General features: G+C 46.4%; 1 protein-coding gene across 5 annotated transcripts; it reads left to right on the plus strand.

Moving 5' to 3' along the window:
* Positions 1–1524: 1524 nt before the first annotated feature.
* SPP2 (secreted phosphoprotein 2) lies at positions 1525–13499 on the plus strand. 5 transcript variants are annotated; one of them, XM_037397515.1, is made up of 7 exons: positions 1525–1690; positions 1795–1919; positions 3284–3406; positions 4955–5065; positions 6695–6749; positions 7143–7219; positions 13197–13499. In XM_037397515.1, the coding sequence occupies exons 1-7, from the start codon at positions 1642–1644 to the stop codon at positions 13197–13199; spliced, it is 543 nt and encodes a 180-aa protein (XP_037253412.1). In that variant the 5' UTR covers positions 1525–1641; the 3' UTR covers positions 13200–13499. The 5 variants fall into 5 exon arrangements, with proteins under 5 accessions (XP_037253412.1, XP_037253408.1, XP_037253410.1 ...); XM_037397511.1 differs by having other exon boundaries at positions 13200–13499; XM_037397513.1 differs by having other exon boundaries at positions 1526–1690; positions 7112–7219.
* The last annotated feature ends 13008 nt before the right edge of the window (positions 13500–26507 follow it).

A 26507-nucleotide genomic window follows, 5' to 3' on the forward strand; every position in this document is an offset into this window, starting at 1 on the left:
GGCCCCGGTGAGGTTCCTGTTTGGCACAGTGTCTGCTTGTCCCTCCCCGGCATGGCTTGTTCCTAGCACAGTCTCTGTGCTCTTGTGCAGCCCTACCAGCTGGCGCACAAACTTTTTGGCTCAACAGGTTTCTTTTCTAGGATCTTGCAGCAACAACGGGGAATGAATCCAGTGACTGTCAAGGCCCACACCTGGGCAGTGACTTCTGGCGTGTCTTAGAAATGCATCGCCTTTGTGGGTCTTTGCCCTAAAATACTTGCAGTGTGAGTGACACCCAACTCCTTCTGTCACCCAAGGAGTCAAATTCCCCCAGGGTGCAACCTGGTGATCGCCTGCCATCCTGCAGCCTGACAACTTACAAATGGAAGCAACTTTACGCTGTTTAACCCTGAGCCCTGGTACATTGCATGCCTCCCATGTCTTTCCTCGAGTGCTTGTTATTTGGGAAGTTCTTAAAATGACCCTGTGCCACACAATTCAAGTGAAACTGTGATTTGAAGGTTAGCAGAGGAATGTCACAGAGGGGATCTTCAAAATGGGCATGGTTAGACATATCTCTGCCTTGCACACAGTCAGCAATGGGTGAATTTGTTTGAAGGCAGCAGTTTCCCTCCCAGCTCCCACGGACAGCCTTTAGGCACTTAAGCACCCAGCTGCATCCCTGAACCTGACTAGAAGTGTTTCAGTGGCTCAGTTGTGGGGTACTGGAGGTACAGTGATGAGACACATGGCCTGTAACTGCAAAGCAAGGCTTGCAAGAGCTGAGTGCTACGTGTTGGAGAGGGTACAGCAAACGCCTGGCCCCGGTGCGGTCTGGCTCCAGGTAGCCAAGAGCTGAGGTGTCATACCCGTTCCTTTAATTCCTTATGTATCCAGTAATGTATTCAGGCCATAATTTTCCAAAAATCCCATTAATTTCTGTGCTGAATCTGAAGCCTGAGCATCAGGGGGATCTGACGGGGAAGCCAAATGTCCATAGCCACTCGTTTCTTTGGTGAGGTGGGCTGAGGCTCGGTAACAGTCAGAACAATGCGGCAGCTCTTCTGGCATGTAGAGCAGAGCCCCCAGGAGCTTGCAAGGCAGCCAGACCGGTGTCCCGAGGGTCTGCCTCGCGTCCGGGAGATTTCTGCAGGATGCTTTGGCCTGCACGGTGGTAGTGTCTGATGGCTCTGCGTGGGTGGATTCCCATTCCACGCTGGGAAGTTGTCCCCTCCTTGGGGAATGCCAGCTTGGAAGTGATTCTAGTTGCTGCCAGGACACAGAGGTGCTGGGTCTGGAGCTAAGGGAAGAGTTGACTTGCCACAGGGAAATCTAATGGCTAAAAGCGAACAAAATAACTAGATTCTGCCTTTGGCTATGGAGATATCGGGACTTCAGTGCTTCCTTCTATTTGCAGTCCTGGGAAACAGGCACTGCAGCCCATCTCTTATCAGAGAACTACTGCTAAATGGAGGAAATCTGGCAGCAAATATTTACTCTCAGATCAATTCTGTTTAAAGTGCAATGGCTTTAGCAGAGCTTGGACACGGGAAGGTCAGGTGTAGGATCAAGGCTGCATTTATATAAAGACAAGAGGAATGGAACAGGCACTGGAAATCCTTGCTTAGAAAGGGGAAAGACCAGAGGATTTTGAAAGGCGCTATGAGGATCTTAATTTTTGTCCTCACACTGAGTGTTTTCTTGTGTTCGGGTAAGTTGCTCGGAACGGAGCTGTATCCTCTTTCTTACGGTGCTTTAGGGAGGAAAAGTATGAGACCACAGTGAACCTCTAACGGAACTGTGCCTCTGCCTCAGGGTTTCCAGTGTACGACTATGAGCTCCCCATCACAGAAGAGGCTCTCAATGCTTCCATTGCAAGGATCAACTCCCAGTCATGGGGGACAAACCTCTATGGTGTGGTCAGGAGCCATGTCACAAGAGTAAGTGCACAGACGATGGAGAACCTTTACCTAAAATGTGTTTTGCTGTGATCAAAAAGTCTTTTTCACCCAACCCTGGAAACCCAGATTTAGTTGGAGTTTTCTGATGCTGCTTGGAAGAGGGTGGGTGTGGGGTATTATCTGAAGTTATGGCTTTAGGAACCAAAATATTCTCTGTATGTTGGTTTGTAATTAAAAATACCTCCAGTTTTCAAATTTTCTACCCCTAGAATAGAAATCTTTGAGAGACACCTTGTAAGATTTTGTTCAAAACTGGTGGGTTTAAGTGTCTCCAGCTAACTGCTTTGCTTTGGGCATAAAGTAACCTGCTTCATCTGAAGGTCTCAGTCGAATGTCTGCACTGCTAATTAAGTGCCACCCCAAACGTGTTCAGGACTCTTTCTCCAATCTGTATTTGTCATATGTCTCTAAACACCAACTCTGGTTTGAGTCTGTTAGAGTGTAAATGCAGGCAGGAAACACATACCTGTTTTAATTTGCCTTGCTAAGAATTATATTGGATACCCAGAGTTAAGGAGTTAAAGCTTCCTAATTCAGAGTTAGCACGTCCGTGTTTCTGAACATCCTTAGCACTACTCTCTTTCTGCAAATGGCATGTATCAAGTCTTCTGCAAGAATGAATGACAAGATGACTTTTGGATTAATCTATTTTGGAAGGGGAAAAAAAAGTACTTGAAAGCAGTAGGAATTTGTTTGATTGCTGGGTTTGATTGTATTTTTGCGTGTGTGTGTGTCTCCCATCTTGAGCTAAAGCATTGATTAGACTGTGAGAAGGAGAAAAGAAAATCCTAACGTGTCAAGAAAACCCACCAAACTCTCTAAAGCTTGTAGTGTTGCATGCACACTGCCCATTGAGGTGCCTGAGCTGATAAGGAGTGACTCTATATACTGAATTAATTCAGTTGTTTGAAGTTGTATAATTTGCTTTCCAAGTCATGTATTTGCAATAGACTTCCCAGCACTCCAGATATCCAAAGCAATGCTGCTAGCACCCTGGGTCCTGCAGAAGAGGGGGGTAGCCTGCAGGGGTAATGCTGTATCTACCTCTGACAGCTATAGCCCCCTCGCAGACCCCGAGCAGTGGGAGCATCCTGCAACGGCTACGGGGTTCCAAGTGAAACCCCTGTGGAAAGCTGTTCCTTTGCTGTTACCAAATCTGCCGAAAAGCCTAACTCCGGAGCACAGTAAAGCACCTTTCTCACACAGCCATCTGCTCTAAATCGGGCACTGACACAATGCCCTTACATCGTCTTCTGCTTGACAAAGAAGCAAGCTTGCCGTGTAGCGGGCATGGAATAATGACAGGCGCTAATTATACGTTGCATTGACCTTCCTTTTACCAGGTTGACATGTTGGACAGTGATACTTACAGACTAGAGCTGCGGTTCAGCATTCGTGAAACTGTGTGCACCAAAGCTTCAGGGAGAGACCCCTTCACGTGCGACTTCAAAATGGGACCTTTCGTGGTAAGTGCTTCTGGTGTGAATGTGACCCCCGGCTCCCTGCAAGGTGTTCTCAGGACATGCTGGAACGCTACTGGTGCTGGAGAATGACTGGCTTTCTGAAAAAAACCCCAAACCCGTACAGCCTGCGGCATGGAGCGGGTGTTGGGTGGGAAGGGTCAGTGCTGGGCAACTCTCCTGCCTGGCCAGTGGGAAATTGAGCTGCGAGCTGAAAAAAGATAGTGTGTCTTGGAGCAGCGTGTGGTGGAAGCACTTGTGTCTTTTGGGACAGGTATGGCTTCTTTTCAAAGATAAGAGAGTAGAAAACCTGATGTTTGACCTGCCTTTGTCTATCGTGCATCCAGACCCCGCATAAAGGCTTGCCTCCCTCTGTAGTGCAGATTCCCATGCTGTGCTGACAGCGCTGATTTTTTTTCAGATTTTTCAACTCTCTTTTCAGCCTGGAATAAACAGGCTGTTGATATAGCTCTTGCTCTGCTCTGATTCTTAGATGACCGGCTTTGGTGTAAATACATTATCTTCTAATCTGGGTTTCTCTGTGCATGGTTATTTTTGCCAAAACTTGGTTCCCTTTGCAAGCTTCTGAGTGGTCGTGTCCTAACAGCTTGCACATAACTACCAAAGCATGTGGAGTAGCTCTTCAGTCCCTGTGTGCCGTGATGCCATACTGTGTGTCAGACTTCCACAGAGATTATCCCTGCTTGCTTGCGCTGCTCCAGACTGAACTCTTCTCACCTCTTTTTCCTCTGTGAATGGCTGCCAAACTTTTCTGCCCTTCCTGGGCACCATCTTCATGGTAGAGGAGGGATTCTGGGAAGGCACCGAACAGATGGCACAAAGGCTTTCCTCATAGCTTAGGAGTCATGCTGCTACCTTAGGAGGTAGTTTGTCCCATGTCTTCATGGTAAATATCTCATTGAGTATCGCTACTCTGAGCTAAGCAGCTTGTGTGTGCATGTAGATGGGACGACATGGAATTGATGGTTGTTGCTAGGTTTTCTTTAAAGATGTGAGGGTTGGCTTCTGCGAATTTATCACTGGATCCTAAACAGATGCCATCCCTCTTCTTTTCTTCTTGGGGCAACACGGTATGAAAGATAGCGTGAGGATCTCTTTTCCAGACTCAGGTGCAGGTTTTGCCAGAGATTCTGTCAGGCTGGTAGAGACAATTTCTTTAAAGGCAGCTTAACTTCTAGAGCTGGAGCTGCTGTCAGCATAGCCCTGCACAACTCTTCTGGTGGTGTTTGGCAGTGCCAGCACCATGAAAAAGATTTGGAGATGTTCTTCTATCTCGAGAAGGCTCAAGGCTTCATACAGCTAACATGCAATTGCAGAGCAATAATGTGTGTAGTCGTATGCTGCCAGAATATATTCATCTGGCTGCAGCCTGCTCCGATAATTTGTTGGGTGTATAATCTTGCTTGAGCTTCTTCCATTTGGAATTGTTTTTTAAAATCCCTGTACAGGTTCCAGCCCTCGGTGAGACTGCCATGAGAGGGTTTGTACTGTAGCTTTGCTCTAGGAGATTTGCTCTATTCTGATCTGTTACAGCCAGCCGCTTCCTGCAGAAGTGTTGTGGAAGTCTCCGGCGAGCTGATCTCGAATGTTATGGTGCAGTGCCATCGTGGCACATCCAGCTCCGAGTCAATGAGCAGCGAGGAGGTAAGGAAGGAGGAAAATGATTTATTTTTTTCTGCCTGGGGGAGTGAAAATTCTGCTCTTCCACTTTTAAGAGGCAGTCAGGTGTATATGTGTGAACAACTCCTGTTGCGGTTGGAGGTTTTGATCAGGAGACTGACTGTGGTTTGAAATCCAGCTCCTCCTGTAATGCTTCACTTTCCATCAGCTGAGAGGCTTGACCTTGCGTGATGGATGCCTGGGGAGAGTGTGCATCTCTGCGGCAGGCTGGCACAGCCCCCAGCTCCAGCACTCTTTCTTCATTAACACGTGGAGTATGTGCCTGGAGAACAGCGAGTGGCACGTCTTGGGCAGAAACAAATAGCCATGGCTCTGGCTCTGTTACCAAACCCAGCTCTCAGCTGAGCATGTCATCATGGTATAGCTGAAGAACATTTGCTCTGCTGAGATTTGTGTTCCCTTATTGAGCTCTTGGGTTTTAAGGTGTGACCAAATGCTGACCGAACCTGGGAATTCCTGCTAGCTGCTGTGGACACATCATGCCGGTGTCCACATTTTGCATGAACTGACGATTGAACTTGGGCTGCACTTACACATCTGCAGTGGGCGTTGTGCTTGGGGATTTTGCAGGGAACAAAGACAACTTCACAAGCAAGGTGCCAGAGGACAGCTTTTATTTTTGGAAAGCACAAGCCACTACATGAATAACTTGAAGCAAATAGGATTCTGTGTCACCTTCTCTTGGTTTGAATTGCCAAATCAGCTTGCAATTTGTTGTTGTTGTTGAGAATCTATTTAGAGCTGGCTAGTGACTGCACCACAGGAAGCCTTGATTTGCAGAGCAGAAAGACTGCATGTGAAGTACTGAACCACGGAACAGTTTTGACTGTTCGGTCTGTCTTCTGGGGGTTAAGCATAACTCTTGTTTAATAGGGCACTCGGTATAAACACTCGCTTTCACAAGAAGACATCTTCCTGCAAGTCTTCTTTAACCATCACTTAAAATTCAGTACTGCTGCCAGTATTCCTGCTGGGGAATCTATTTCCTGCAATGTTAATAAGGAATAAATGCCAAAGGGAATTATTGCATGGGAAGAGGGAAGTATTTCTTTCTGCCAAGGGCTGCATCAAGTGCACCGTAGCTCTTGCTCTAGAGCTGTAACTCAGTTCAAGGGATCTCAGCCTGGCTGACACAGTGTGGTGGATGGTGTTGGTGTAGCTCCCGTAGCGCTGGTAGGATTTGGATAGGAGAAGGAATTGTGGTTGGCTGAGTCTGGGATCATAGTACTTGGATAGAGACCAACAAAAGAAGAGGATAGAGAGCTTTAAAAAGAGTAATTTGTGATAAATGTAAATGAGTCAGAGGTTCCCTGTGTGACTGCAACAGACTGACTGCTCTCCAGGATCTGGCTGTATCTGTGCTAGAGAAAGGCCAGGTAAGGTGTGAGGTATGGAAGACTTTGACCTGAGAGCCTACCTGCAGCTGCAGGCTGCCTTAGCAGCATCACTGCTTTGCAATAGTATCAGCAGTAACCTTGTTTTCAGAGAAATTAAAAATGAAGTTTGGCATCAATCACACAGTACCTGAGGAAATGAAGGAGAGGTGGGCTTCTTGACAGATGAGCTTTTTAAAGAAACGTCTTTAATTTACAGATGATGCGTATGCCGATAATGAACCCCAACAGGCGAGGCAGCAGTCACAGAGAAGGTAAGCCATTTCTGCCATGCTGGGCTGTCCTGGCACATTTGCCCTTTGGATCATCTGTTTGGGCATCTGTCTGAGGGAGAAAAAAAATATAGAAGACCAGCAGTTTTCTCAGGTCATGGCCAGCTGCTTTTTCCTTTGTAGAAGCATGTCTCATTAAGGAAGCGATGAGGCCATTAGGCTGCAAATTAGGGCAATGCTGAGGTTTGCATACTCTGTGTAGGCATTTTCTGGATTGCCAGATTTGTGGTCTCATAACCAGTGCTCACGTGCTTCTTTGAGGTTGTCTTGATCTTGTGCAGAATGCTGAATGAACACACGTTCGAAAGCATATCATGTGTGTCTGCATGTGTTTTTTTTAAAAGATGTATTTGCTCTTAAAGCCTTCCCTTCAAGGAGAAGAGGTGGCAGCTATGGAGATTGGCGTCAACCCAGCTATTTCAGCTATGACAAGACTGAATAATATGGTTTGGGTGAGTACACTTTGAAGCGTAGCTTTTATGCACCCTAGGTCTGCAGGTTTTGCGGCAGGGTGGGAAAGCAACTGCTCAGGATAGAGGACCTCTTTGGGAACATGGCTCTTGGCTGCGAACATGTTACAAACCTTTTTACTCTAGGCATTTGTAGGTCTTGCTTACGGGGAAATTCAGGGACACAAACAGCACTATCAGCACCACTGACAAATGTTGATGGGGTGGCAACCTCTTGTGCGTACAGAAGGGCTCGCAGAACAAGGCTCTGACCGGTTGTCAAGGCAGCAGAAGACAGTTTTGATTTTTCTTCTTGTTGCTTCACGCCAAGAAAGACATCCCAACTACAGAGCTCACGGCTTTCACTCACGCTTGAGTATTCCATCCCATATACTCACGTGAGCACCACTGTCCTGGTGTGCAGATAGTATGAATGGTGTGCAAGAAAATCAGTCTGTCGGCCTGAGTTTGGCATGGGACAGCTCTGCCTCCATCTCTCTCGGCTGGCAGAGATACGTTTCTATCTAATGTTTCATGAACATTTGGACATTACCCAAACTGGTTGCCCTTTGCAGGGGTTTATCACTTGCTGTGGGATCTCAAACATGCCCTGGCTGTGTATTGGCAAAGACACAGGTGAGCTGTTGGGTGCCTCAGTCCTTCAGCAAGCCACCCACCACCTTTGTGCTCGTGCTCTTTTCCCACCTGTGGCTTCTTGTGTCTATTTATACTTCAAACTCTTGGAGGAACGGGCACGTCTTTGTGCCGACTCTAACGCAACCGAGCCCCGAGGCTGCACAGTTCTGCAGACAAGAAATGAAAGTGGTAGTGAGGTATCTTGGAGAACCAAGATGCAGTCTACCCAGGGCAAGGGTTTGTTGTAGAGAAGCTGAAGGAGATGTTTGGAGCCCAATTAGTGGGGATGATAATGAGATGCACTCCTGATTCATTGGAGCTGGCAAGGCCTATCCTACACGCACCACCTTTGCTGACCTGCTTCTGAGGCTCGAGGTGGGAGCAGCTTTGGTTGCTGCTGCTATTTTTCCTGCTGTCTTGTGGAGCTGATCTAAAGGGAAGTGGTTTTGAAAGCGTTTCAGCAACACAGAAGGGAGATCACTCTTTGGCATGCTAAACAGTTTTAAAGTAGTTGGGAAAGGAAGAGGAAATCACTTAGCGCGATGTCTTTGTGATTTAAAAGGTTTCGCAGGCTGGCTGGGGGATGTATCATTAGCAGGTCTCTGTGCCTGCAGAGAGTGCCAGAACCGAGCTCCATGTGCGCGGAGCTCAATTCAGGCCTGCTGCATTGGAAACAAGACGGTTTTAGATGTAATTTAGCACTGATGACTCACCAAAACCTAACACATGTTACCCATAAGCATATCCGTGGTAACCTATATATGCTGAAGGAGACATACCCCCTACTCTCCTAGAAACTAGATATGAAAGGAAAACTCGGTCATTCTGCTGGGTCAGGACTTTGTAAAAATTATTTCATTAAATCCATATGCTGTTTTAGTTTATCCACGAGCTAGAAAAGGTATTAGACTGTTTCGATAGCTGCCTTTCTTCTTACAGGAATTTCTAACATTTCTAAATATCTTGGAACTTCCTTGGGCAGATTGCAACGGCATTCTCGTGTGCACTGCGTCCCGCTGGGTACCTTTCAGCCGAGGAGGTGGTGTGGCAAGGCTGAGCCTTACTGAAGAGGGGCATAAGGTTGACTTTCTGTTCCAGAGAGGAGAGGGGCAAATTTTGTAAATGCCTGACCATTTCTGGCTTCTGCAAACCAAACTCAGTCCAGCTGGGTGGATGGATTGAATTTTCTTCAACTGATCCTCCAGAAAAGTTGTGGGGAAGGAGCTCTATGTGCTCAAAATGCGGAGACATCCTCTTCTTTGCATTTGGAAAATACAAATTGGCTCTTGAGAGGAGCCATCCCCATTAAACAGTAGTAGCAAATGGTTTGTGTTCCTGTATCTAATGCCTAATGAATCTCTAAACCAGAAGCAAGCTGCAGAATCTTGTTGAAAGAGAACATGAAACAAATGGGGAGAAATTTAAGGTTCTTGAAATCATGTGCAGTTCGAGCCTTAATATTTTCTGTTTGCTCTCGAAGATCGATTATAAGTGATTTACAGAGCTGTGTTTCATACCAGTGTCCTAGGTTTTGGACATCTCAGAGGCAGATATATCAGGAGATTAAGGGAGAATTTCACACCCCCTCAAAACTCCTTGTTTCTCTTGTTTTTATCGATTTGACTTATTATTAGCTGCCAAGTCTGGAGAGAAGTCTTACATCTCAATTTCACTTGTATCCAGAATTAAAGGGTTTCATCCATGGGTTTAATTTGGAGCCACACACATCCAAATTATTTCATGTGTTTAAGGCCAGGGAAAGTTATTCATTGTGCTTTTTTCCTGTGTTTTGGCACCTGTGTGATTGTGGCTGGCATTATTACAAGCCATACTGTGATGGCAGTGTTTGGGGGGGCATGGGAAATCTGTGCTGTGTTTTGAGATGGCAGTAGCTCAGCTGGCTTAGTTTAGCTGAGAATATGTTGGGGAAGGCTGGGGAAACAGCCATTTAATAATAGAAGACTTTCATCTCTTACTCAAAGAACCTGTTGTTGACAAGTAAAGCTAGACAAGTTCAGGTAAGAAATGAAGTGTGATTCTTTTCTTTATGCAACAGTATGGGCAACTGACTGCTGCAAAAATTACTAGAGGCAAGTGGCAGGCAGAGTTTTTCATGATGGATTTTATGTTTTTTAAACTAAATCTTCTTATCTTTTTGGCTACAGGAATTATTTCAGGGGAATCCTACAGGAATTATTTCAGGGGAATCCTATGCCTGACTCTATGCAAGAAGCTAGGCTAAATGATCTCACTGGTACTGTGTGGCTCTATTTATTAGAATGTGATAAATATTCAAAAGGAAAAAATCAGTACAATTGTTTTATAAAGAATTTTTCCAAGTCTGCAGTCTTTAGACCCACCAGTCTGCTGGTGCCTGCAGGAGTTAGCAAACTGCATATGAAAGAACCACATCAATGATTAATGAGCTTACTTCAGCGACAAGCCCTAATCAGATTTTCTGGATTTATTTCCTAGTGCATCTCCGGAACTGGGGAGATTGTAAAACTCACATGTCATGCTGCGGACCAGTCTTTCCAAAAAATAGCACAGGCATGTGAGTGAGTGACAGCAGGAGAGCCAGCTGCTGCTGTACAATAGCTGATCACCAGTTAACAGCCTTAACCTGCAACAAGAGTTAAGGTCATTAGTTAGCTTGGCCTGCCAGGTGTGTGCAGAGCTTTTTGGAGCTGTGTCTGCTGCCACAGTGCCAGCAAAGGGCATGTTAGCCGTGCAGTTGATCCCCTGTTGAAACTCTCTTGGGGAGAAGAGCATCTTTTCCTGCTCTGAAAGGATGCTGCTCGGCACACACACAACAGGGAAGACTTTTTGAGCGTGCACAGGTATAAGGAATTACGGATTCCATGAAGCTGGAATCTGCTTAATGGTGTTTGTGGCTCTGGATTGCAAAGAGAAGCCTAAAAAATGGCTTAAACTAACCTATCACCTTGAACCCCAGAAAGCAAAAGAAAAGGGCCCCAACACTCTGCTCTTCCAAAATCAACCGCCTAAGGCAGTTTGTATTTTTGTGCAGGGTGGAGCCCAGCCTATAACTTATGTCTGGAGTCTCACCAGCAATGCCTCATTTCCTTGAACAGGAAAATGAAGAAGAAAGCTCTTGCCTTTGCTTGCAATATAGCTGGAGATTGTGAATGCTGATTTTCTCCTACTGTCGTTAATCACACAAGGAAAGTGTTTTTTAACAGACAATCAAATTCCTTCTGCATCAAGCCAAAGGGCTGTGATTTCCTCCTCGAGTTTTCGACGTTTTACTTAAAATTACTCTCCAACTGAGTTCTCACCTGGCATAGCTCACTGCTGTGGGAATGTGGTGATGGCAGTTGTTACAAGCTGATTAGCAGCTTTGCGGAAGAGAAGTGAATAGTCTGGCATCCTTGAATATTAGGGATTATTTTTTTTATTTTCAGTGGAAGAATAATTGCCAACACTGGGCCTCTTCTCATACCCAAGAAATTCAGGATGCAACCTTCAGAGTGAAATGGATGCTTGTTTGTCTGTCTTCTATAGAAATAATAATGGAGCAGGGTGCATAAGAAAGAAAGAAGGAAAGAAGAAGTTTATACCCAGTGTCCTCATTAAGAAGCTGTTTGATTTTAGTTCCAGTTTTGTATTCTCATGGCTTCATATATTCTGTCTTTGGTTTTTCCTCTCCGATCACCCACCCCACTTTCTGCAGTTCTCAGGACGCAGCTTATTGCTATCCGGGGAAAAAAGTGAAGCATCAGAGGGAAGCAAAATCCCTGCAGAATGGGATCTGTTGCATGGTGCATGAGCTCCGCATCGGATCAGCTTTGAGAGTGAGAACTAGAGCAATTTATCACTTAGGCAACATGGAAGAAATGACAGGCTACCATTATATTCCTTCTGCCTTGGAGTCTGTCTACGACAGTCCTTGGTGTCACCTAGCATCTGTGATACGCTCTAGCAGGGAAGAATACGTACTTTCATCTGTTCAGAGGTGAAGGACTGGAATTGAAACAGACCTAGGCGGGATCTTTCCTCATGCTCAGGCCAGGTCATGGTGTGGTGATGAAGAAGAGGAGTTACAGCAGGGAGGAGAATCGTTGTGACAATCTCTTGTTGCTATTCTGAACAGCAGTGATTTTTGTCTTGCCTTTTGTCCACCTCTTCTGGATCTATTTTGAAAGATTAGACCCACTGTTGCACTGAGGACATCGTTCCTGCTTCTGGAGGATGCAGATTCCTTAGACTTCCTTGGATGATTCCTTAGACTTTACTATGTCTTTAAAGCCTGATGGCAAGCCCCTTAATCTAATTCCTGGAGAAAACCAAGAGGACTTCACTGGAGAAACAGAAAGGGCTATCGGCTGTCTTCCAGCCTTCTGCTCAATGTTGTGTTTGCAAGCACTAGAAATGACTTGTCGGAGTCACGCAGGTTGGGAAAGACCCCTGGAAGTCCAGTCCTGGCTCAGAGCAGGGCCAGGTTCATCAGGCTGTGTAGCTGAGCTTTAAATATCCCAGGATATAGATCCCTCACCCTCTCTGGGCTCTGGGTTCAGTGTCAGTTCAGTGTTCGCTCACTCCTGGGGGAAGATTTTCCTTAAACTGAGCTGGAATTTCCCTTGTTCCCATTTCTTCTCTTGACACTTGGTCCCCAGTGATGAGCATAGCAGCCAGGCCTGGTTCTTTGGCCTGCATCCCCCATCTCCAGGGCTGGGCAGGACCCAGGCGCTCCTGGATAAGCTGCTCTCAGAGGATTGCTCTATCTATCACTACCAAGTGTGTGGACACTCCTTTCTGGCACAAATCTATCCCTAAAATTTTACCAACAGAATTGTCTTACATAAAAATTTCGGGTTGCCATGGTGACAAACTTGCTGAAGATACAGTGTGGGCTACAGACTGCTGTAGCAGTCACATGTTCCCTTAGAAAAACACATCTCAGATTTCTTCTGCATATTGTAGCTCTTAATTCAGATATGTTTTTCAGAAGACCATACATCAGCCTATAGCCTCAACCATTTCTGCTTTTGAGACTTTACAGTATGTGTTGATTTGTACCCCGTGTTACTTATTTCACTGTTGTTAATTTTTCTAGCAGTCTGGTTCTTCCCCCCGCCCCCCCCCCCCGTTTTTTTTACACTAATTAGCAATTGACATGACATTTGTGCACATGCAAAGTGTTTTGCATATGCAGGTTTCTTTTTACAGATTCCTCATGGTGTGAGTCTGATGCTAATCAAATTAATAAGCAACTCGGTGAAGTGGAATACATTTTTTCCAAGGCCATGGATGTTTGCTTAGTTCTGTGAAGTATGAGACAAATTTTGGGCTATGACATTTCTCCCCCTCCCTTTTTTTAAAGTAGATTGGAGAAGGAGAAGAATCAAGATTCAAAGATTCAGCATGGGAAGAAAGAACCTGATGCTGCCATTTCCTCGCCTTTTTCATGAAAAACTATTCTGTAATGAAGGGACAAGTCTTTCCCTGAACCCTTTCTGCTGTAATGTCAAATGGCCATCGGATGAACTCCTGAGGCACTCAATGCCTGTGCTCTGCAGACAATATCTGCCTTCTGAGCTCAATGGGAGGACTGTCAGACACCTAACCTGTGTCCAGTATGTGTTGTACCAGATCATGATGATGCTATTAAAGGATCCTTATTCCATCTGTTTGTTCTGTGTTACTCTCCGTGTGCTTGTGATTCTCTGTAACGCTTATCACTAATTATTAATTCATTCAAACCAACAAAGGTACTTAATTCCTTTTTCTCTGGGGTGCTGTGGATAAGGTGTCTCGCTACAAATCCAAAGGCTTGTGTTTTAGCCCACGTCAGCTTTAATGGGTACTTGACCACTAATGTGGGGAGCCAAGGGAAGTTAATGACAGTGATTGTCAGGTGCTAATGGTCTTTGCAACAAGGGCAGCTTAGAAGAGACCTTTGATGTGTCCCTCTCCTGGGAACACAGGTCTTATCAGCCTTGTCCCTTTCTCTCCACTCCAGGCAACAGAGCCCACCCTGCAGCCCTTTGGGAAGGGAAAGGCTGCTGTGCAGTTTGGGGGTGTTCATGTTTGCTTCTTAAGGCTTTACCACCGAGTCTGCTCTTTGGTTATGGTGTCAGCTGGTTTTAGGGCTGTGCTTCTATGCCTGCCTAGTTCACCTAGAGCAGGTGTGACCCCACTGGACCTAGGCAAGTCACCTGCAAGTAGACAACAGAAGCTGTTCCTATAGAAGCTGTCACTGAAAAGCTCTTTTGTAGGTAGCTGGGATAACAGCTGGGTTGGTCGTGCAGGCGCCTGGATCAGCAGGATTATAAGGACTGAGCAGCCCGGTGGTGCGGGGAGTCTCTCCCGACCAAGCTGCGGACCCCACTTCAAACCGTGCACTGGAGACTCTTGTTGCAGCCAACCTGCCTGGGCGATTTGATTCCCTGCCTCCTACTCGATGCCAAAATCCCAACAAAACAGTTCTCCTCTCACCAAGCGCTCCATGAAGCATGGCTTTCCACCGCTCCTGGCTACCGTGGAAAGAAACCAGGTGAGGAGTTTGCAGTTCTGGGACTGAATGTGGTTTTCTCCCTGTCTTTCTCTATGTCTTTCCTTCCCTGTTTCCCTGGTCCAGCAGGGAAGAGGCCTCTGCAGGAGATGTCTGTTGCCTGAGCACTGGAGATCAAGCCAGGTGTTTTGTAACATGCTCCTGATGGCTTTGTGCCAAACTAGATCAAAATAATGGGTGAATTTCCTGATCCAGAAACAGTCCGATTAGTCGGGTATTTTGTGGAATACAATAGTGTTGTTTAGTGCTGAAAAAAATCTTGAAAACATGTGGACATAACAAAGATGTCTTCTTTAGGAAAAAGGATCAGCTGGGTTTTAAGATCTGCTTCCATCCCTGTTCAATCCCAACAGTGCCCTGGCTTGGTTTGCAGCTTTGCCCTGGTACTGAGCTGGCTTGTGCAGTAAGTGGCAGTCACAGGAGCTGCAGAATTGATCCTTGGCTTTTTATCAGTTGCACAACTGGTCACTTCTTTGCAAATGAACAGGTTTTTGTTTCTAAAGCAACTCTCCCATGCAGTTTGACTCAGTTAATTTTCCCTACTGATTGCAGCAAGGTAACATGATCTGTAGGGATTTCTATGTCAAAAGCATGAGACATGCAGTCAGAGCCCTTGGTGATTATCTGTAGCAGCAGGAGGGAGTAGAAGGAGGTGGAAGGTGCTGATCAGGTCTACAGCCAGCAGGGGAACCTTCCTCTAGGTGGTTTTGCTTTGCCTGCATCAACAGGACTAGAAACATCACTCCTGCCTTCGTTGTGAATGCGCAGCTCCAGAGTCCTTGCATCACCTGTTTCTCTGCTGCATCAGAGTAATTTTTGCTGAGCATCTTCTTCCTAATAGGGGTGACTTCACACCTTTGTGCTGATTTTATGTAGAATGATGATTCTTCATTTAAAAACTGGTGGAAAAAAACAGCTTAGCTGCTTTCCAAAACTCTAAGCTCAAGTGATTGTGGCCTTTGTCTTCTCGTGTAGACATGTATGTCTTCTGGTCCAGGGCAAAGGTGTGGTGAGCAGAAGAACTTCCTGGGCTGTTCTAGGACACTGTCTCCTGGAAGGGATGAGGTGGACTGACACATGAGCCAGCTTCAGTTGTGCTTGTAGTCTTCCCTGTTTCACTCTTGCTTTTCCCAGTTCCGAACAGGCCGTTCTCTCAGCCTAAAAGCAGTTGGATTTTTCTGATAGAGAGCAGTGGCAGGCCTTGCATCAGTGGGATAGGAGGGGAGCATCTGCTACAAAACCCTTATATAGCAGTTCTGTACGTCAGGGACAAGAGACAGAAGAGACTGAGGAGTTTGATTTCAAGACCTGGTGTAGAAAACTTGTCTTTGAAGTAAGGACGGGCTACCTGGTGCTGGACTGATGAATAGAGCCTGTCCCTTGCTCTTTCAGGTGCAGTGTGTTTGGGGAAATAACCATCTGTACACAAACAAGAGTGGAGCACCACTTTCCTTCAGGAAGCTACTTTCAGCATCATTAATTTACCTTATCTGCCCTCTGTGGACAGATGTTCACTGGCAGGGTTCTGGTCCTGCAGTGGTTTCCATCACTCATGGGATACGCTGCCAGGCTGGCAATGTGTGGACGTGCAGGTTATTATACATTCACCGTCACTGCCTGAGCTAAAAAATCTTACTGCTGTTACAGAATGAAAACTGAGGTTGCCTGTGACCTCCAGCTGTGACCCTCATATAAAAAAAGGTCTCCTGATCTCTTAGCATTGCTAAGACAGGTGTCCCACAAGCAAAAACTTCTCAGAAGGTGGAAGTTTGCAGTCATGTCTCTTGGGACCGAGGGCAGGAGCTTGTCTGCAGGCACTATCGTAGCACATGCACGGGCTGTAACATCTCCCTTTGACAGATGTAATGAAAGCAGCAAAAGGCCAGCTCTCTCCTGAATACCTGGGACACCTATATGCTGATCACATCCGCACTTCTCTACAAAAAAGCAGAGAAAACACTTTTCCCCCCACCCCCAGCAAAAATAGATTACAGGTACTTTAAGCTCCTTGCTGTGTGTAACACCTAGATGCTGATGTGGCATCTGCTGTGCAGATGTTTATCTGCCACTAGAGAGTTGTATTTTCTTTGTCTGCATTACTCAAGTCTTTCGTGGTCTCAGATCGCTGACTTGAGCGCTTGTTGCTCCAGCATACCGATGATAGTTGCTACGGATGTTCCCTTCCAACTCCCATGTCTGAGAGTTTGGTCTGAAATACCACAACTGCGTCCAAGAGCAAATGTCTCCTCGCTGCGCCTGAAGCCTGAAACCCTGCCGGGGTCCTGGTTCTGTTCGTGTTCAGCCACGTCCTCACGCTTGTGCACTCCCAGCCTCCAAGTACACTGACAGGCTCCCTGGGGGGGGAGCAAGCTGAAATGGAGAACTTTTTCATCGAGCCCTTTTTGTGCGCTTCCACCAAGAAATATTTTGACTCCGCCGTTTGCATGCGATGTTATCCATGGTCACCCTTCCCAAGCTATTACAGTGCCTCTGCCAAGTGAGAACCGGGGTGTTACACTGGGGTTCGTGAGCTGACGTGCCACCTGGCTTCTGCGTTGTACAATGGACATCAGCATTCTGCGTGTAGGGTAGAAAGGAGGAATGCTGCAAACAGCAAGATGCAGAGCACCGCTTAGGGATGCCACTTGCAGTGAGGGAATGTGCAGAGCAGAAATTCTCCTCTTGTACATTTTGAGGTTGTTTGGAAACTCCGGGGTAGCAAAAAAGGGAGCAAAGTCTGAAGGGACAAACCCATGAGGTGTTAGACGGGGGCTTGTTGCCTGCAGGGACTTTGTGGTGGTTTGTTTGAGCCTTGCCTCACCAGAAGGTAAAAACGTGCTTACCCTTTCAATGCAGAGCATCTGCAGCAGTTGCAGGGCGAGGGAAGAAGTGAGGACTTGTGTTGATTTGGACATGTGCAATAATTTGGGCAATGAGTAGGAGGAACCACAGCTGCCTGCGGCGGCCGGAGCAGCATCAGGAGAGCTGCCCTGCATACAGCGAGCGTGTCCTACGCAGACCTCCAGCACCTCCGTTTGTCCCTGTGGAAGGAGGGAAACTGCTGACTTCTTACTTTCTGTGAAAAGGCAGTAAAATCTGCATTCAGGGCAGAACCAATCCTTTTATATGCATTTTCTTTCTTTTTTTTTTTTTTTTTTTTGTACACCCCAACATTTTTTATGCTGACAGTGCCTGAGCAGGAATTCCCATGGTGCGATAGGGATGAAGGGTAACACCATGGTGCGATGCTGCAGAAAAACTGGGCCCAGTTCCCTTCTTGCCCTTCAGTCAACACTTGGGGAAACACAGTGGTATTTGGGCCACAACATTTCATTTCCCAGACCCTCTCTTTTGGCATCATGCCATAGATGCTCAGTGATAACTGCTGCCTATAGCGCTTGACACTGATATGGTTTGTGCCACCACGGGATGCGTATCGGTGTGTTGGTAGCCCCACAGCAATGTGGTCTAGCTGGGAATGGGTAGAATTACCAGCAGCTAACAGGGATTCAGTACTGCATGAAACTAGTCTAAAAAAATTTCTCAAAGGGCAGAGATCATCTCGAGTGAAAGCTGGATGGAGCCTAGCCCATGTTAGAAAGAAGGTTATTGCTCATCCTGAAGGAATGTGGAGATTTCCTGGCATAAACTCTACTGTCAGCAACCTAATCTCAGGTGGGTGACAAACCAGACTGACCCCTGGATGATCTCTCTGAAATGAAGGATAGGTCTTAATTGCCAAACCCGTGTCCTGATTCATAGTGAGATGCTGGGATCAGGACCTGAGCATTTTCCAGTCTTGACTCTACCACAGAACACGCAGTTGTCGGTACATCGCAGTTGTCGGTACGTCTGGAAGTTCAACCCAGAGGCTTGGGAGGGTTTTAAGGAGACACAGCTGTGCTAAGGGCAGGGAACATCCTTCGTGGCAGAATCAGTCAGCAGCCTGATGCTGATGTTCCTGCCAGCTCGGTGCTGGGGAGCGGTGCTGGGCACTTCTGCACCTGCTTCCCACCGGTCGTGGTGCCCACTAGGTGTCAGAATTGAATAAACGCAAGGTTGGCACAGGGGAGACAGATTCCAGTTTTCAAATTATTCTGATTTTTTTTTTTTTTTTTCCTTTCTGATTCCTGACCTTTAGGGCAGAAGGATCTTGTTTAAGTGGTGAAGAGAGCAGGGGATGGGTGGGAGTTTAAGTTCTGCTCCAGGTGCAAAGATGGTTTTGCTTTTTACTCCTAGGGACAGTAAAGTTTTCTCTCTCCTGCATGAAGAACTTATCCTTTTTGACAAAATAGCTTTAATAAAATTTCCCTACCAATCCTCACCTTGGACTACAGGCCGTAAGGTGCCTTTGGAAAGAGGAAAGCTAGAGAAACGCTGTGAGAGGGTTTAATTTTATAGTTAGTTTTCTACCTGTTCCCCTCACCCTTGCTTCTAGCTCTGTCCTCTTATTCAAGAGCTTAGCTCACTCGCTGCAGCTGGTTAATGTTAGCAATGGCATCATAGTGGCTCTAAAGATTAGGTACACTAATTAACCCTTGCATAACCAGGAAGAAATTTGTTGCTGTCCGACACTTCACAGCTGGCGCTGTGTTTTATCCTTTCAGATCTTCTGGTGGCTTTAAAAATCCTCACTTTTTTCCCCTTTCCCCAGGACAAATTGTTGCCTCAGTGTCACGGTGCAGTGGGGACTCGCTGCAGGAGACACGAGCACCAGTGGACCACTGGAACCTCAGACCGGTTTTCCTGAATGAGTGTCCGTGCACATTGCTGCTGGGATTTGGTGGTTCAGCGCTCAGAGCTGCCACGCGATGTCCCTAGAAGGTCTTCCAGTTGATCCTGGCCGAGGAGATATGCTCTCATAGTTTTCTTCCTGCAGCATCAGTGGGGAAAGCTCATCCTACTTTATGATGTCCTCACGTGCCTGCTGGCTGATGGTCTCGGTCAAAGGTGGCCCAAAACATTGCTCAGGGAGGAAACACTATGCTGAGTGACTTGTTGAATGTGCTTGTCCTGGTCTTAGCTGGTTCTTCTTTCCCCACAGCGTGATGTTCCTTTCCCACCTACTTTGGCTTTTCTTCACCCTGTCTTTGTGTCACTTTCTTGGTGAAACAAGACCTTGCCACCAGTGATCTCTGCAGCGCTTGAGTCCCCTCCTGACTTTGTTACTGCTTCCTGACTGAGCTGTAAGCCTCAATCTTTAGGAGCAGCAGCCACATGAAACACTTTTCCTAGCATGAGGAAGAAGCAGAATGGAAGTCAGTCCTCTACTGAAAGGCAGTGATGCTAACAGCAGCAGGAGAACACTTCTGTATCTTTTTTTCTCAGTTTGTTGCTCTGACCCTGTTGGACTCTTCAAGAGCTACAGTGCTTGGGGTCCTGTCAGGTTCATTGATCATGTGGTACTTCAGCATGTGCCCCTCCCCATCTGCCAAAAACTGTTTGTTTTCCAGACTGATGCTGAAGCCAGATCTGTGCGTACCCACCTTGATCGTCAGCACATGTAGCCTTTGTTCCAAAGATCAGCAGCGGATTCCTCCCACAGCTTCAATCCAGGTAAATCAGCTGGCCAGCAGTGCATTTGGCAACCCCCCGTGTGGTGAAGGCTTCTGAGAAGGTGCTGGTGATGTGTCTGAGGGCATCGCCGGTTTGCTGTGAAGAGCAGGGAGTCTGTGCGAGGAAACCAGTGTTAGACCAGTGCTAGAAAGGGAAGCTTAAAACATGGGCCTTAAGTTTTCCAAGCAAGTCAGGCTCCTGGAATTGGTCGAGATGTTCGTTGCAGACTAAGTCAAGGGGAGGTTAAGCTGGAAGAAATAGAGCCCAAGAAGGAAACTGGGGTTTCTTGTTGGCCTCCAGAGACCAAACTGGTTTAGAGCCTTAGCTATCTGTGAGACTTGGAATTGAAGAAGGAGACCACCAGCAAAACCGCAGAGCCTGGCAGGATCCCAGGGATTACAGGCCATGATTAATAAGAACTTAAAAAGAATCTTATGTGCTTTTGGAGACTGAACCTTTTTCTGAGCAGTGGGGAGGTGCTGCTGGCTGAGCCTCCTGATCTGGAATGAATAATGGAGAAAAATAACAGCCTCCCAAATTGAAGGTTGTTGATTTAAATGAAGAAACAAACAAACAAAAGCCCTTAATCTCATCAAAAAGAGGTGCTATGCAGAAGAATGAGGCCCAGAAACATTAAAACCTGGCAATTAAAGCAGTAAGCTTCACGTCCACACCAAACATTTAAATTGAAATTATCTTGAAAGTCCACCTGGCGTATAGCAATGTAGTGAAGTCTTGCCAGTGCTGTTCTGCAAAGGAAAGCTCAGAAGCGTTTGGGATGGATCGGGAAAGCAGAGGCTTGATTTAGACTTCCCAAAAGCCTTCGGACAAAAGAGAGTATTAGAGCAGTGAACTAGGCGAGATAGAAGGTGAGCAAGTGTCACAGCTCAAAAACTGGTGTGGACAAAATTACAAAGCGAGGGATGGCACTGGACCAATACAGCTGCTGCAGGCAAGCCCTGAGGCTGCGATGGCAGTTCTGTCCATCCCTTTACAAACATCATGCTTCTGGAGAGGAGCTCATGGTACCTGTGGGTTACTGGGATAGAATCACAGAGTCATTTAGGTTGGAAAAGATGTTTAAGATTATTGAGCCCAACAGTTAACATAATGATGGGGCAGCAAAGGCTCAATAATCTTTTTTATGCATGTTTTAAAGGTCTTTAATTTTCTTGCATATTTGAATACTGAAGGCAGTCTTGTTCAGAGACGGGGGGAAATCTCCCTCAAGCAGGTTTCCCAGGTATGTTGTGAGATCTAGATGGGGGAAAAAACATGGATAAACCCTGGGGACGGTCTTTGATGCAGGGGCTACTAAGGAAAATTTGTATACTTTTCCTGCTTAGTTTAATGGCCTTGCAGAGTATTTTGAGGGGAAGAAGCACTGACTGCAGGAAATGCTGGAACTGATTGCAAGGATTTTTGACTTGTGTGGTTTTCTAAGCTGGCTAAGAATTGTTTTACTAATTGCAAACTTTTTATCATCTTGGAAGGAACTGAAATAAACTTTTGTTTGGAATAAAAATTTGGAATTATTTTCAGCTTCTTGAGCTCCTGAATGTTTTAAAGAGTTCACAGGTCCTAACAGTGAGTTTTCTGGAACAGGCAGTATCAAAAGATAACCCAGGCCCCACAGTGTCTTTCCTAGCAGAAAGAAAATGACTCAGATAGATGAGTCAATGCAATAAGCATTGAGAGAGACTGTCACAAGAACAGGAGCAGTGTTTGAAGCCTGCCTCTTTCAGAGGGTTGGAGCAGCACATCTGTGCATCTGCAATGTGTTCAGTGAAGCAGAACACAGCCCTTTGTCCAAAAAGCTTACGTGCCACAGCCTGCAAATACACCTACTGAAGTGGGGGTGTCTGGGGAAAGACCACCAGGGACTGGTTGGGTGTTGTTGCTGTTGGCCTGTGGTTTAAAGACTGTCAAAGATTTAGTTCTTTCGCTGAAAAGGAGTGGAACAAAAGCCTGAAGCTAAAATATTAGGCCTTGGTTTTCTGCCCCAATTGCATGAATGAATCTTCTTTAAAATGATTATTGATTATTTCATAATGAAATTACTGTTTTGTTGCTATCTGCCACTGCATAACAGGCTATGTTCTGGCACTTCTGAATTTCTTGTCCCACTATGGTGGAAAGAACTCTGCAAAAAGTCAGCAATAATCAAGTTTCTCTAAACGTCCTATTTTTAGGAGTTTTATTTATTGAAAATGTTGCATGGTCCCGCTGTGAACAAAACGCACAGATACTCAGTGTGGTGCTCATGCCTGTCATCAACTGGCATTAGCTGTCTTGGCTCTGCTAGAGAAGAGCAACGTGGAGGAGGGGGCTGGCGTTCCACAGGGACGTGCTGGTAGGCTGGGGTCTGCCACGGTTCGAAGGCGATGCTGCTGGCGATGCAGGAGACTCCATCTGTTTTGTATTTGTACCCGTGCTCGGATGATACTGCAGGGCTCCGGGCTTGGCCTTGCAGGGGCTTCAAAAGCCAACGTGCCCAAGAGCCTGGCGGGTGGGAGTGCTGTGTGATCTCTGCAACGTGCAGCTCTGAGCAGCCAGGGAAACGCAAGACTCGGGTCTGAGTTTTAAACCTGTCTCTTTGTCTAGGGTACTTAAAGCTAGGGCAGTTAATTTAAGGAAAAGACATCTGTGAGACCTGGTGTTAGTGCTTTTCCTTCCAACCCTGAGCGCTCTCAGATCTCCCAGCCTTTATACAGCCCTGGTACATGCAGTGGTTGGATGGAGGTGGGCTTGTTTCATCTAGAGGCTGTTGGGCCAATTTGGCAAAAGACAGGGTTTCTTGTCCTTGTGCCTCCTCGTTCCTTCTGGAGAGAAAGAGAAACAGAAGAGAGCTGTGTTTGCATGGAAGAGCTGCTTCTCAGTTCCTAGCTAAAAGGAGGCATGAAATCTTTCTTTGCCAGTATGTGTGATTTGCTGAGAGTGGGAAATTTACTCTTTAGCAGCCCGTAACGTATGGCAGAGTTCAGTAAAGGCTAAGCTGAACATCTTGTAAGCGCTTTCTCTCGTCCTTCTCCAAATGTCTTATCTCTTACCTGCTGCCCCTGTGGGTGCAGAGTATGGTGTGACTGCTGTGCTGCTGGTGTCCTCAAAATGCACCTCCCCAGCCCCCAATGTGTTAAAAAATATTGCAAGTGCTCGTTACAGAGATGGTAAATGATGTTCTGAATGGCTGTGCCTAGCATGGGCCAATACTCTTTGCCAGTTTCCCTTGCACTAATCCCAACTAATGTAACCACAGGACATGCTGCTGCACAAAGATACAGTGAAGAAATGCTTTGCAACTATTAGGGACCCGTAGATACTTGCTAGCATGGAGTGCTGCCCGGTTTGAAGTTACTTGCTCTTTTGAGTCCACTTTTAGAGTAGAATTAAACAAGTCAGCCACCATCTGGTTCCAAGACACTGAGTTTAGCAAAAACAATAGTAAGAGTCTGGCTCCCCTCTTTTCTTCCCCCTCATCCCGCACTTCACGGATCAGGGACAGCCAGTTCAAATGTGCAAGTAAAATGTGAGCTGAAAACATGAAAGGCAGGGAGACAAGGCAGCTCTGAAACTAGGTTAGAGATGAAACGAGCCTGAAATTTGGCAGCTGTAGGCAAGGCTGGGTGGCCCTAGGGAAATGGCTCACGATGATTGATGAAATAAATGATTAATGAAATGGTGTGATTAGCCTATCACGGGACTGCATTCCTGTTTGGATCCCAAAGACAGAAACCGAGAGGAGCTATGTGGGTGTGAATGATGGAGAGGAAAGAGTGCAAGAGCGGCATCTCCCAGAAGGCAAGCATATCCCTCAAGTCAGCCTCACACTGGTGTTATTACATCCCACGGGGTCTGAAATTTGCCCCTCGCTACCGCCCTGCTCAGAGGCTTGACTCGTCAGTCGGTATTGGGATTTACCATCTGCACCGCCATCCTTTCTCTGGTTAGGCAGCTCAAGGAGAAGGCATTTCATTTCACACACTGGGATTTGCTCTTGCCTTTGCTGCCATCCACTGAACACCTGGGCAGAGCAGCTTTTTGGGTGTATCGGGAATATTGGGTCTCCTGGGCTTCCAATGGCTTTCGGTATGGCAGCAGTAGCAACCTTGGGGGATCAGATATTCTGCTTTTTCCTGGCAGATAGTTATTTCAGGAAAGCAGAATGTTGGTGTGAGTTGTTCAAACAACAGCTAATCTGTCATGCTGATAGTTGTGTCAGCGCAGTCTAAATAAGAGATCGATCTATGTTTACACCCCCCACCAACTTCTTGGAGAGGGAAGATTTCAGAACTTGGAGAGAGGCTTGTGGGAACTCGTTGCATCTGCCGTTAGATTAATGGATTCAGACTTTGGAATGACATAACTATGCCCTCAAGGGTTGGTTTTTTTTTATCAGTTAAAAACACAAATACATCACTGTTGCTCCAGTCCAAATGTTTACAGTGTAAAATACTGCCAATCAAACTCTTGTTCATTAGGAGTTTGCTTTTGGGGCCCATCAGATGACTTCTTTATTTCCAGACTGCGGACACACGTGCTGGCTTTCTGTGGCTAGTGCGTCCTAACAAATGGCTACCTCCTACTGCACAAGCTTATAGCAAAAGCTGCACTAGGAAGATGCTGTTTCTCCCAGAAATTGCAGCACCTTTTGCTTAGTTAATGCCGACTGGCTGGGATGGCTGGCTAAATATGTATGTGCATGTACGTGCATACACACATATGTATATATAGATATAACGTGGCTGCCTTTAATCCCTGGAAGATTTTCTTCTCCCTCTTTGCTCTGCAGTTCTTCAGCTGTTGTTGATCAGGAGGACACTGTGGTGCAGGAGCCGTACAGTGCAGAAATGACAGATTTCTCCGCCTTTCCCTTTCTGACATGGGTGACTTCTCTGAGCAACACCAGCCTGGGCTCTGCTCCTGCTTTTGCTGCCAAACAGAGAGGCAGCTAGCTTAGCAGTCCTGAATTGCCTCCAAGAGCTGCACAGGGGAAAACAGCTCTGTGTGAAGGTTGCTTATTTCCCCAAGGGCAATAAACTAACATGGAACGGATTGTCAAAGGACTAAAAGTTGGATTTTTTTAAAGCTGTTCTGAATTTAGTCCTGGGTAGCTGTGCTGTAGAAGTGGGGTATTCTCAGTCTTCCGTAACGGTGTGGCTGGAGAGCTCGTAGTGCTGGTTACTCGCTGGGCTGGGTGTGAGCTCTGGTCTGACTTGGAGAAAGGTTAAGAAAAAAGCATTTCTGCGTGTCTGTCCTCTGCTGTTTCTTTTCTTCTTAACAGCAAGACCGTGTTTTGGGGAGTGCGTGCTCTTTCGAAAGCTCGGATGGGACTCAGGCTGCGTGACATCACCATTTAAATGCTGATTTCAGGTACTTGTTAATTTGGTGAGCACAAAGTCACGAGCCAGTGAGTCTGGCTGACCTTCTGCAAGGCATTGACATCAGCAGGTCCGGACCTCTTATGAAACCGTGGAGGTGTTACACAAGAGCCGTTCCCTTCTCCCGCTCCTGCAGACAGCCAGGCTGTTTGGGTGGCTCCTTTACAAATCTTCGTGGAACTTTTGTGAATAATTACCCATAATAGTTTGCCCCTGAGGAAATTTGCTGTGTCTCCTGCCATGTGCTTGGGCTACGTTATGGTTAAACGCCAGTGGGGCACTGTGGCTATGCCTCTTTCTGGCTGAACGCAGAGAGGCATGCATCCAAATGTCAAGTTTTTTCCCATGTACACAATCTTAATCTTTTTTAAATAAAAGGATGAAAACAAAGAGACAGAAATGAGATCTCGGTACGATCATTCCATGTAATCTGTGCTATCTTTGATGCTGCAGAGGAGCTGTGTGACTTCGTTTGGTCCTCAGGAAAGCCAAAGCTTGCAGCCTTTCCTTTACTGCAAAGGTGTCCCTTGCTGAAATAACCACATAATCACCTCCAACTGCAATCTCCAGGGCATGGAAAGCTACCAAGCATCATGTTATCAAGGCCAGCCATCTAATGCTGGATTGCTGCTGAGTAGGCTGGAAAGTCCTTGAGACCAAAGATCTCTAAGATGTGTCGTCATGAGACAGAGAAAAAAAAAAAGGGCTCTACAGAAGCCAAGTGCACTGGTCTTTTCTTGGATGGTACTGGTGGAGATTTTGTGACACAAGGGCACCATCTTTCTTGTTGTCCTGCAGGACTGATTTCCTGTAAGGTCTTGGTAGCTGAGAAGCCTTAGGAGAGACGTCGTAGCCCAGTTTCTCAGACTACTCTGCAACCATTCCCTGGCTTCTGCAAGGGCACATCTTTGCAGGCTCGCTGGATGCTGGGAATGCAGAGGGTAAGGCTCAGCTGCTCTTCGTGCTCTTTTCCTTGCCCATCCTTCTTTTGTTCTGCTGGATATGACTTGCATATCTCAGGGCACTGGGAAACCTGGCAGTTGCTGAATTTGGCTTCAGAAGCCAGACTGTACTTGTGATTTGAGGTTTCTTTGAGTAAGGTGAAGGATGCAAAAAAAAACAAACTTTTTTTTTTTTTTGAGATAGGATATAAGAAGAAAATGGCGCAGAACAAAATAAAACGGCA

Source organism: Falco rusticolus, chromosome 8 (genome assembly GCF_015220075.1).
Source record: "Falco rusticolus isolate bFalRus1 chromosome 8, bFalRus1.pri, whole genome shotgun sequence".
Classification (NCBI taxonomy): Eukaryota; Metazoa; Chordata; class Aves; order Falconiformes; family Falconidae; genus Falco; species Falco rusticolus.